This window comes from Ziziphus jujuba, chromosome 9 (assembly GCF_031755915.1).
Source record: "Ziziphus jujuba cultivar Dongzao chromosome 9, ASM3175591v1".
Lineage (NCBI taxonomy): Eukaryota > Viridiplantae > Streptophyta > Magnoliopsida > Rosales > Rhamnaceae > Ziziphus > Ziziphus jujuba.
In genome coordinates this window covers 22548201-22561296 of record NC_083387.1, presented here as the reverse complement: position 1 = coordinate 22561296, position 13096 = coordinate 22548201, and the positions used below count along the sequence as shown (strand labels likewise).

General features: G+C 29.6%; 1 protein-coding gene across 9 annotated transcripts; it reads right to left on the bottom strand.

Moving 5' to 3' along the window:
- Window positions 1–3554: 3554 nt before the first annotated feature.
- LOC107427294 (uncharacterized) lies at window positions 3555–8371 on the bottom strand. 9 transcript variants are annotated; one of them, XM_060820452.1, is made up of 5 exons: window positions 8187–8371; window positions 6723–6878; window positions 6156–6314; window positions 4820–5115; window positions 3555–4729 (listed from the first exon to the last, which is right to left on the bottom strand). In XM_060820452.1, the coding sequence occupies exons 2-5, from the start codon at window positions 6850–6852 to the stop codon at window positions 3932–3934; spliced, it is 1383 nt and encodes a 460-aa protein (XP_060676435.1). In that variant the 5' UTR covers window positions 6853–6878; window positions 8187–8371; the 3' UTR covers window positions 3555–3931. The 9 variants fall into 9 exon arrangements, with proteins under 9 accessions (XP_060676435.1, XP_060676437.1, XP_060676436.1 ...); XM_060820454.1 differs by lacking the exon at window positions 8187–8371 and adding an exon at window positions 7980–8135; XM_060820453.1 differs by lacking the exon at window positions 8187–8371 and adding an exon at window positions 7634–7783.
- Window positions 8372–13096: the final 4725 nt, after the last annotated feature.

Genomic DNA, 13096 nt, shown 5'->3' with positions numbered 1-13096 from the left:
AATATTTCAGGGACTTAAACACGATGGGAAAATAATGAATTTCCTCCTACATATCAATAATCATCATGTCCCATTAATTTTATTTAAACCCAATTACCAGTTGTATCATTGTCTTACCTATTAAACTCAAAATACCTATTAACCATTCTAATAAGCAAATAATTATTATCCTATAATCAACATCAAGCCCATATAGCAAACAAAGTTCTCTAATTAAAATTATACTAAAAAAATATCACATACAAAATAAAATTTGTAAAATTAGGTTATGATAAGTTTATTAAGAAATTGCCAATGGAATGGGTTATGACTTCTTTATGTTGGAGATTTTGTAAGAGATTTTCAATGATCAAGAGACATTGTGAACGTGTAAATCCATTACTTCAATACTGCTTTAATGCCTCAAATTCAAATTATGGACCTTCATTGATAAATTCTTGTGCAACTTTCTCTATCTCTGTCATAAATTAACATTTTGGTTTGGTGAAACTAAGGTTTATGAGCCCCTCATAAGTAGTTTTTTTTTTTTTTTTTTCCTCCTCTTTTAGATTGAATATTGGAGAGTGATCGAACTTAGTGATTTTTTCATAGAATTTTTTTCTTTTTTTTAATTTTTTTATTGGATATCAAAAATTGTTGTTTGGTGAAAAGAAGGTTAAAAGTTATGGTAAGATGGTAACGAGAGGAAAAAACAAGAGAGAGAAATTGAATATGGTAAATGGGCTATTAATAAAAGTTTAGTTGAAATAATAATAAAAAAAATTTTGAAAGATTAAAAAAAAAAAAAAAAAAAAAAAAAAAAAGAGGATAAGTACCGTAGACATTTTGGTGGATGTTGGATCAGACTCCCCTTATCTTTTCCACACAAGAGGCCCACAAATCCATAGGCCCATTTCTTTTTGTTGGAAAGCTCGCCTGTTTGAAAATGTAATATCATTTTTATTATTAGTGCTCATGTGGCACACTTTGATTGGTTCAAGTTATCCTTACCATTAAATATCTTATAAACGTTTCTTTTAGATAAAAGAGACATGCAAATTGTTTTCGTTCTTCCAACTCACTTTTGCCACGACCAAGGTGTTTTTCACTTTTACCGAAATTGGATTCGAATAAAAGCCATTTTTTATTTGTTGAATCACCTCTTTCTATATTATTCTTTTTTTATAAAATTTTAATACATGATAAAAGTTAATTAATATGATTTTAAAATTATTAGTATGATTTAATATTTTTATTTGTTTATTTAATTTTGATCATATAGCAAAAAATCTGTGGGAGAAACCACTCAATTTTATCTCTTTGTTTTTATTCTTTTATCATTTGGTTTCTAGGAATAGTGGTAAATCCTGCAGCAACTAAGCATCTCCTGCGAAGTTTTCCATTTTGGACAAACTATCTTCTCCCTGACCTTCAAATAAAATTACTAAACATGTGATCAAGAAAGGTCTCTCATATACTCTTTAATCCTTATGATGATAAAACCTAGTTCTTTACCTTTTGGACTTAGAGCTTCTCTCTTAGATATTGACCTCAAATTTTTTTTTCCCCCTTACTCATTTAAGAGACCTTTAGGTTTTTAAATCTAAAAAAAATAGAAGACCCATTTACAGAAATCTCGCAGTAAATTGCTCTTGGAGAATCTCTCTCTCATACACAATAGTTATTATGCCTAGTTCTAGAATGGTTCCTTTTATTCCCTACTATTTGACAAGACATGGGACATATTTTTCTATTATAAAGAAGACCCCTTTATGGAAATACCACTTGCACGAATCTTGCATGAGTCAAATCTCGTAGAACTTGCTCTTGGATTGTCTCTCTCTCTCTCATACACAATAATTGTCATGCCTAGTTCTATAATGGTTCCATTTATTCCCTATTATTTGACAAGACATGTGACATATTTTTCTATTATAAAGTATAAAATGCTGTCTCATAGTTACCATGATATTACTCCCCCTTTTGTCTTTATTTTCCTCGTTGTTTAGTTTATCTTGGAATATTTAAGTGTTGCGTATTCTATAAAACTACTAATGTTTGCTTTTGTCTTTGGAGTCCACTTCGATTTTACTATTTTGTGACTCAGGAGGCGTTTTGAGGACTTCAATCCCGAACGCCTCCTCTTGACTTGTTTACCATCATGCAAAGAACCCCGAGGCAAAGGCAAATAAGGATAAGTTTGCATTTTTACAGTATCCAAGTCTCATACACCATCAACAGCCTATTCTCCAAATCTAACCCCCAACAATTATATCGTACAAAATTAATTTAATTCTTTTTATTAATAATATGTCAACAAAATACATGATTTTCTAATTTTTATTTTATTTATTTATTTATTTTTTGTCTTGGAGTAAACTTTGGTTTATGACCAAGGAGAGTGTGGCGACTTCAACTCCAAATACTTCCCCTTGACTTGGTTTACCATCTTGCAAAGAACCTTGGGGCAAAGGAGAAGTTGGCAATTTTTACGTTGTCCATGGTTCATACACCATCAAAAGCCTTTCTTATGGCGTCAATAGCCCATTCTCCACGTCTAACTCAAACAATTATATAATACAAAATTAATTTTAATTCTTTTAGTTTTTTGGCAATATAAATCTAATTCATTTATTAATAATCTATCAACAGTACAATACATGTTTTTCTATCTTTCTTCTTTTTTTTTTTTTTTCCTAATCAATATTAAACTCATTGCAATTAAAAAAGAAAAAATTTCATCCAAATCAAAATTGTAACTTTAAATGTATTTTCAGTGATTTTTACCATTAAACCAAATCTACAAACACATGATTTTCTAATAGGTTGTTCTTTAGATTGAAAAATGTATTCATATTCAAAATCCATATTACCATTTAATATTAATATCTTGGAATATTAGAGAAATTATATGGTTGAAAAAAATACTTTTTTGTAGTTTGTAACAAACTTCATATAATTTCTTAAGAAGTAACAGTAACACTCGAGAAAAACAAAGGGTTGAAACTTTAAATAGTATATTCTTGACCTGGTGGGGGAGTTTTACCAGAAAAGCTAAAGGCCGAAGAATCCCTCATATTTTTTCAGAATCCCAACACCAAAAAGAGGCAAAAGTGATGAAAAGAAGCAATGTGTCATGTTCTTACTCTTATACAATACTAATATTAGTATTGTACAAGCAGCAAGCAGGCAATAAAACAAATAACAATAATAAATAGTATCAAGACAAGCACACATATTAGTATTGTATAAACACCAAGCAGGCAATAAAACAAATAACAATAATAAATAGAATAAAGACAAACACACAAGGCAACAACAGAATTGAATGAAATGCATTCTTTTTATTGGGTCTCGATGGAGAGAAGAGTAGATAGATTACAAGCACCCATTAAATGTTCTCTCCTATGCTGATGGTCTAACCTAACACCTCACCGACTAGCCATCCTGTCTGCCCAACACCTCCCCGACTAGCCATCCTTTTCAAAAAGCTTATTTAGCCATTTTATCCTGGTGGAAAGAAACATCAAAATACGCGAGAGAATCATAATAGCATTATTTTTTACAATGCAAAATACAAATCCAAATAAGTGACCATAAACTTGACTAATGACGTAGATGAACTTAGTTTGGTGATTACAACTAAAATACAAAGTACATGTAACTCTCACATGAAACAAAAATAATTTAAACTAAACTATAAAGTTTTTTTGGGGGTTTGAGTCAGGGATAACTTTCCCGAACACTCTTTCATATAACCTAGCATAAAATTGTATACAGATAAAATGGGATACAGATTTAAAAGTTATTTATAATGTATTGGTTCATACATAAGGTATGAGAGCATGGATTTTATATGTTATAGTTTCCAACTCCAACCTTTTTACGAGCATAAAAAGATGATAATTTATCTATCTAATCTTCCACTGACTACTGATTTTTGGTTGCTGCTTCACAAGACTCCATCTAATATGGATTTGGTTTGCAAAGTCGCAACTTTGGACTTGACAGTGCCGAGAGTCTCATCCAGAACAGAAGCTTTGAGTTCAAGCTCCTTCAGGTGGGCTTTGCTTTCCGCAACTTGCTTCTTTGCCTCTGCAACCTCCTTCTCTTTCAAAGCCAAATCCTCCATCTGGGATTCGAGTTGTTTCCTCAATAATTCTATATCATGATCGCAGTTTGCCTTTGCTGCTCCTAGGGTTCGTTGCTGACTAACCAGCTCAATGTCTTCCATGCTTTCATTTAGTACCTTACGAAGCCAACTGACATCAATTCCTGCACATTCTACATCCTTAAGAATAGCCAACATTTCTTTCACTTTGGATTTTGTCAGCTGCTTAATTGATGTGGATTGCAACTCTTGAACCACAAAGCATAGACACTCTAAATAATAAGAGCGCATTGAAAGGGATTCTAGTTTGCAGCTTGCTGCTATATCACCAAATTTGTCAAAGATTGCCTGCAGAGTGGATGAGACTCTTTCTTTCACACGGTATTTTCCCACTGAGATGCTGCTAGAATCGGAGATTACGGATTGCGACTCGTCATCATCACTCTCTTCAAAAGCATTAGATATACCTGAGAAAGTAAAGTTAATTGACTCAGCAGTAATCTCTCTCATGTTATTGATGCTAGATTTTGGACTTTCTTCAAGCATAGCATGATGATTGTTGTCCTCTTTCTTATCAACTGGAGGTTCATTCGATGGAGACTCAACAGCTTTATTTGGAGGGTCTTTGGGATTATCCTGCTGTCATGAGAAATCACATGATTAGAGTACATAAACAGATTGTGTGTTTGACGTGTGTAAAAGAGAGGGAAAGAGGGAGAGAGGGAGCACCATTGCAAGAATTCCAGATGTGGGCACTAACTGGGGAGACTGGACTTTCTTGACATTGGATGGAGGATCAGCAATGTGAATTTCTCCAGAATATGGAACAGAAGGGAAATGCTCCTCACTCTCTGATTCCTCTCCCTTTTCTGCAGAAGCAAAATGTGATGGAAGAAATGGAGATTCAGGAGCGTAAACTTTACCCTGGGCAGGTACCTTGTCAACCTCCTGCAAAGGCTTTGACTCAGATTCATGTTTCTTTCTTCTGCCCGCCTTTATAGGAATAGCAAAGATAGAGCCTGCAACTAAATGGGCCATCATTAGGAAAGAAGCATCTATCTGCCAGATGCAAGGAGGTGAAGATATAAACATCTGATTTATGAACAGCCCATCAGCATATCCACGTTAGCAAGAGAGACTAGTATACAGTGTTATATGGTAGCAACATGTATTCAATAACAAAATGTTTTTTGACACACATAGCTTGGTGAACTAAGAACCTCATTTCCTTAATTCTTAATAGAAAATCTGATGTCTCAGAAATTTAACATATCAAGCAACGCTAAAGCATGCCTGCAATATTGGTTCTACATTTGTTTCATTGATATTAAACTACGGCTACAAATGGATGGTGCCTTCAAATACGAACAAGAATGAGAAGCTGTTAATTTATCCATACTGTTAAGGGGTTGATGCTGTGAAAGCTGAAATGGTAACATGAGAGATATTCTTCTTGAAAAGACTCTTGGATTGTCATCAAACAGGCAGCAATAGATCTTATGATTAGTGAAAATACTTGCAATTCTATAGCTGGATCTACAATGAATTTTGATTAAAATAAAAAAGCATACACTATAGTCCCACAGACTGAGCATATCCTATAGTCCCGCAGACTGAGCTCCCTCTCTCTCTCTCTCTCTCTCTCTCTCTCTCTCTTACTTAGATCTCCATCTATATGTCCTAACAATGAACAAAGTACTAAAACCAGAAGTTATTATTTTTTATTATCTAAAAATAGTTTTGGTTTGAGCAAAAAATAGAAAGATAGGAAATGAAAAGCACTTATCATACTTAACATTTGATCAGAGAGATAACCAGGCTCATGAACATGAAGACATCAGGATTGATCATAGAGTTCTCAGAGAAAAAGATTAGCCGACAAGAAATCCCATTACAGTTCTTTATCTATGCTGTTTTCACAAAGTTTGCTCATCAGTCTATGATCTACCTCTATTTGTTAGCGTAGTTGGGTGTAGTGTACCAAAAATGTGCAAATGCAAATTGCTGACAACTGACAAAATGAACACACACACAACCAAAAAAAAAAAAAACAAGGGTGGAAAACCTGTTTTTCCTATATCTTGTTGAGGTTCGACACCAAATCTTTTGACGCAATCATCATCACATTCATGGTAAGGATTAGATGCCTTAGGGCAAGATGGGTGCACTTTTTTCTCGTCGCACTTTTTGTTGAGCTCATCATCTCTTCTAGCACTGCCATGATCTTCAAAAAGGAAAAGAAATCCAAATTGTCCACCCAAGTTCAGAAAAAATGTTATAATTAGAGCCTCAGACGCACGTTCTGGGATGCAACAACTCATTATGTTTTTTAACATTACTCAACATTCAAAAAACCATCCATAGATGTCATAATAATTCCAAATTTAAGCAACATATACCATTGATTTTGAAATTTATAAACATGCCAATACTAATACAGAATTTTGCTAGTGACATAAAAAATGAATATAATATCATATAATATATATAAACATTTCGCAACATCAATTTATGGATCTTATTAGAGGAAAACTAATTTCATTGAAATTACTAGACGTCAGAAATTAGAATAAATAGAAAATAATTCAGATCAACATGAAGGGAGGAGATTAAAGCAAATTATTGCATATACCTGATTTCTTTTTATCCTTCCGGCCTTTCCCTTCAGCAATCTTCCTCAAGCAATAATCAGTGCATTCATGGTAAGGATTAGATGCATAATTGCAATCAGACAATACTTTTCCCCTGCCATTCATAGCCATCTGTTTGGCTGAGACCCCAAATAAACCTGCAAGTCAAAAATTCCATTGAACAAGCAATCCAAATTTCCATAGACTTTTCTCAATCTCAAATTTCCATAGAATTTTCTCAATCACACAATCACATAGTAAGTTCAGAAGCCCTATCTTTCTGCCTTCCTATTTTAACTCTTAGAACAAAACCAAAAAAAAAAAAAAAAAAAAAAATTTGAGGCAGAGTCTTGAGTCTTCTTCGACTCGAATTTCTTCGAAAAGATCATGAAGAAGACATTGATCAACAGTAGTTGGCATAATTTGTTAAGATTAGAATCATACTTGCAAAAGGAAATCGACATGGAATTTTAAATTTCATGAATTTTTTAAAGCGCTCTTCAAAACAGAAATTTCCTTGAATCCAAAACGATATTTACATAGAGAACTTCTACTTACGCAACCAAACTCTCTCTAGACAGTTTTTCATCTAAGCTTGTTTGAGATTTTACGCGTATGTTCGGTATTTTATAACTGAACATGACATACTCTACAAAATAGTAAGAGAAATTTGTGCAAAAACAACAAGTCTATTCATCTATGTATATTTTCCTCCAGTTTTTTTCTACAGGACTTGGCACCATGGATAAGATAAGAGGAATATCAAATCTGATACTTCAAAAAGAAAAAGAATCAGTCCAAATTTCTTTGAAGCTTCTAGTTGGGAGATGAGAATCCAGAGAAAAAGAAAACAAGGGTAAAAAAAAAATAAAAATAAAAAAACAATCTTAAAATAATATTTCCATCACTCAACTGATCTTAATTCACGAGGAAAACTTGACTGGTGTAGGGGGTATTCTTTTAATAAGGAAAACCCAATAAGACTTCAAACATTAAATTTTTATAGATTTAAGTCCAAGTTTTCCCAACAAACAAATAGTGACAGAATCTTTAATAATATTGAAAGCTCATACATCAATTTCTGAACTGTTTTTCTTCACCCAGAACTGCCCCAAAAAAAAAAAAAAAAGGAGAGAGAAAAAAGAAACCCACAAAAAGCAATACACATAAACTCCTCAAAATTACACAATACTAGCACAAATATATTTGGAAAAAAAAAAAGAAAAAGAGAACAAAAAGGAAAAAAGAAAATTGACAACCAGCTTGTACTCTGAATTCCTTAAATCTCAAAAACAAGAAAGACCAAGATTAAAATAAAAAATAAAATAAAAACTGAAGTAGCCCCATGAATCCCAGAAATCCAAGAAAACACCTCAAATCAAAAAAACAGAAAACCAGCTGAAAAACACATAGAATAAAACTGAACTTGCTGCAAAAGAAAAAGGTTAAATTACCAAATAACTCACCTGAGAAGAAAACTGGAGGAGAAAAAGTGATGGGTTTGGGTGTGTTTGTCTGTTGCGAATTTTGGCTAATGAAAATTTGTGTGGGCAGCAGTAAAGTCGAAACAGAGCTCGCATACACTTTCACATACAGCTCTGTCTTTGGTTGACTAATATGGCGAACAGAATTCGTGAAGTTTGATTATTTGTTTGACCAATTGAATAAAAAAAGGTCCAATTAAAGCTTTTTTCTTTTTCTTTTTTTATTTTATTTTATTTTTTATTTTTGGAAATTAAAGCTTTTTCCTTTTGAGTCAACTTATGATGATGATGATGATGATTTTCCTTTACAAAAGTTTGATTATTACACGCAAAAAACCAAAAAATAAAAAATAAAAAAATCCTTAATATATTCACCATCTATTTTGTTTATTTATTTTTATTTACTCGGCTGGATTCTTTGGGTTTCTAACCAGATTCAGGCATTAAATTCTCTGTCTATATGTGTTTTCGCACTCTGATCTGAGCTTTGGTATTTTAAAAACAAAATACAAAAACAAAAACAAAAACAAAAGCTAGATTGTTGTGGTCCAGTTACTGTCTATTTTGTGTAGGTGTTCGGTAAACAATAAATGAATTAAAATAGATAATTATAGTTGTTAAACAATGTGAAATAAATTTCTTAATTAAGAAATAATGAAACCAAAACATTGTGAAACATGCCGGACTCTTCAATGTTTCCAAAGCTGACTGTTTCCAAAACTACATAATGGTTTTGGGCAATTATTTTTTATCCAAAAAAAAAAAAAAAACTTTTAAAAGTATTTTTACCATTTTTTTCTTAAAGCTATTAAATGAATTTATTGTTTTCTATTTTCAAATTAAATTTAATTAGTTAGTTAGTTACTATGATCAAACAAAAAAATTATTAGTTACTCTCTCTCTCTCTCTCTCTCTCTATATATATATATATATTTTTTTTTTAAAAAAAAGTTAAAAACTAAAAGTGTTACCAAAAAGATTATTAATTTATCATATGAAAAATGAATTAATGATCTTCATCAATTATTAGTTTTTTTTAATGCTATACTTATCTATTATCAACACTAATATTTAGTTTTATTACCTTAAAATAAATAATCTCTTGAGGGACCATTACAAATTTTAGATGCTAAAACTTTCTACGAAGTATTTATTTGGTACATATATATATTTTTGTTGTCCAAAAGCATTTCTAGATTGTCAAAAGTTTTACTTTAGAAAAAATTTAAAATGTTTGGCTATAGTTAATAGTCATTTGTTAACCAAAAAAATAACGTTTTTTTATTAGAGAAATTGAAATTTTGAATCTTTTTTTTAAAAATACATTAAATACAATTTTTTATTTATTTACAACTATATATATATATATATTAGTTTTTTAATAATTTTTTTTTAAAAAAAAATTAGTATGAAAAATTTTACAAAAGTAAAGCTTTAATTTCATAAATTACACCAAACAAACACGAAATCCAATATTAGAAAAACATCATGGCTGCAAGGTATATAAGTTGCGGATATAACTTGTCCATGTCGATCTGATTCCGACTTTACATCTATGCATATATAAATTTATTGCTTTGAAAATTAAATCCTCATAATAATTATGTATGGTTAAACTTAATTACGGAAAGATTACTATTAAAACAACGAAAAGAAGTTTATTTATTTATTTTTGAATTGAAATTATGGGTAAAGCAATGAACGAGAAGCAACGTAGATGGGTGGTGGGTAGGCAGCGTGCGTGCAGGACCAAGATGTTCAGCACAAAAAACTGGACGATAATGGACAATCAGTGACCAAACTCTACTGGCCAATAATTTTTTGACAAGTGTCAGACTCACAGCTAAACTGCAAATTTTAAATTACTAAAAATTCGACTTTTATTTTATGTTTAGAATTTTCTTGCACCACCCAGATAAATATATTATAAGTTAATTAATAATATATATATATAATTTGGTGTGGCGTACGTATGTTTTTATCATGTAAATTTTAAATCATCGATATTATCATATATAAATAAATAATGATAATTTTTTTAAAAATTATTATTTTTGAAACGATCAACATTATAATATAATATAGATTATAGAATTTCAATACGACTAACAATTTTTTGTATTTGTTTATACATAAAACAAATGAAAAAACAAATTTTTAATTAATTATCATACAATCGGGCTTTGTTAATCATGCACATTGGTTATATTTTTTTAATACCATGTGAGTAGGATTCTTTTTTCTTTTTTCTTTTTTTTTATTGGGTGAGATATGGATTTCACGGGGGAAAAAGAAGGTTACACTGAAAATCAGAAGCGACGAACTGGATTAATTCTAGTTGTAAAGCATTCCTATTTATATCCATGAATATACAGATTCGAATCATACAGGAGACAGAAAAAATATATAATCTTTATTTAAGTAATTTATTAAAAAAAAAAAAACCTGAAAACCAGAAGCAACGAAAAAACAAAACATCAAGGACAAAAATGTAAATCCTCAAAAAACAAAAAAGCGTAATTGACCAAATTATGTTTTCTTGTATGTGTCTGTATGATGTCCTTTTTTTTTTAAAAAAAAAAAAATCTATATAAAAGAGTTAAGAATTCACATTCAAGATCACTGCTGAGAAATTAATCTTTTTTTTTTCTTTTCTTTTTTGAACTACAACCAAAGAGATTAAAAGGTTATTATACTTCGGTTTTATAACAAATTCATTTTTTATTTTTAATTTTTTTAAAATTGTATGTAGATTTGTTTAATTTAATACTTTATTAATGTTAATTGATGATCTTTAAAGTTTGTCAAAAAAGATACGTAGTTTGTTTAAATTATATGTAATTTGTTTAGTTTAATAGTTTATGAATGTTAGTTGATGATAGTTGATGATTCTTAAAGTTTGTCAAAAAATATATTTAACTACCACAATTTAATATTAAAAAGTAAGTAAACTACGTACAATATAGAAAGGAAAAAAAGGGACTAAAACTAAAAAATAAACCGAACATGTGATTTATTTATTTCTTTTATATTTCTTAATCACCAAAATGTTCATTAAAACATGGGTTAATTGCAAAATAGTACTCATTAGTTTGGAAAAATTGCATATTTGGCTTTTAAATTTTAAATAAGTTTAATTTGGATGCTCAAATTTCCATTCTTGTCTTTTCGACTAATCAATCAGCAGTGAAGTCCCATCCCATATGAATCTCTATATATTTTTATTATTTATTTACATTGTAGGCCCTTTATTTCAAAGGTTTGCTTTTTAGTTACCTTTATTTGTTTGGTTGCAATTCAATACGAATAATGGATGGGATTAAAACATTAATCCCTGTTTGTCAAAAAAAATTAATAATAATAATTGGACATCTAAAATGTAATAAATTGAATTTTTTGAAAAACATTTGAAGATCAAAAGCACAATTTTTTTTTTTTAAAACTAAAGAAATCATTTTTCAAATCTAAAATTAATTGACAGAGATGGACAACAAAAATTAAAGCATATAAATATATATATATATATATATATATATATATATTTCCTTTCTTCTAAATATACTTTCTTGTATTGAACCAATGAAAACTATTTTTTTTTAATATATATTTTCCCATATTTATAGTAGATTTCAAGTAATTCAAAATGTTACGATTATTTGCTTAATTTATAAATTCCTTTGGTACTTTTTATACTTTCTGCAAAATTTTATTCAAGAGAAAAATTAGTAGTTTAAATAATAGAGGATAGTAGCATATACATGAGGATAAATTAATTAAGCAAGACAACCCTAAATATAAATTAATTAATTATTAAGCATATGATTCGAATATAATCGTGGGAAGACAACTCTAGTGCTTTCGACGTGGATTGTTCGACTTTCATCTCTTGACGAGCTATTAAAAAAGACAAATGTATATATTGAAGCCAATTGAACGAAACTTTGGTATCAATAATATACATACAGTGAGCTCGCAAAATGGTTTGTGCCACGCATCTAATTAGGTCATATCATGCATTATACACCTTGCATATTTAATTGCCTGTCCACTCGTTCTTTGCACCAATTAAAATTCTCATCCTTTTGCATTTTAGTCCCTTGATCTTATACTATATTGAAATAATTCACCAAAAAATATGCAAATAATAATATCTACAAAAGTTTTAAGACATAATTGAATTATACACGCACATATATACAAGTAATTTCAAATTAGATAGATCTGGGTAGATCTTATATAAGAAGAGTAAAGAAGAATAAAGATTTCTTTTATCAATTGAATTTTGTATCTCTTCAAAAATTAAGATTTAAAAATACATTTTTAATGGTTTTTATAAATCCATATAATTTTACAATGCTCATATAAAATTTTAGAAGCTCAATGAGTCCATATGATTTGTTTAAATTGTGAAATCAAATTGAATTGAACTGGATTATTGAAAATTATATCTAATTGTATTGGACTAAATTTAAAATCTTTTCCTTTCAAAAAAAAATAAAATTAAAATCATTCAATTTAATTACACTATTATTAAAATAGTTTGATTCAATCCAAATCCATCATTCATCACAAACAAGAAAAAGACCTAATGTACAATTTCAAATCCTTTTTTTTTTTTTTTTTAAATATTTGTCTTTGAAGATTCCAATGGATGACAAAAAGAGGTTTATTAATGGTAAACAATCTCATCAACTTGATGTGAGCTTGGATTATATATATATATATATATAACTAGGATCTCTTTATTTGGTTTATCATAATATTGTACTATGAATTTTGATTACAGATGTTGGATTTTTTTATTTATTTTTTATTGGACCATGCCTATCTTTTAAATTAAATCCAAAAGTCGACATGATAGATTCTTATACATAATTGGCTTCTTATCAAGT

What these genes read in the sequence shown, in the direction of transcription:
- LOC107427294 (XM_048480882.1), bottom strand. Translation starts at nt 7,201, where the DNA reads ATGAAATTTAAAATTCCATGTCGATTTCCTTTTGCAA. An exon ending in GAAGGATAAAAAGAAATCAG is followed by an intron (nt 6,315 to 6,722) that starts GTATATGCAATA and finishes TCCTTTTTGAAG; the next exon opens with ATCATGGCAGTGCTAGAAGA. An exon ending in CATCTGGAATTCTTGCAATG is followed by an intron (nt 4,730 to 4,819) that starts GTGCTCCCTCTC and finishes TTCTCATGACAG; the next exon opens with CAGGATAATCCCAAAGACCC.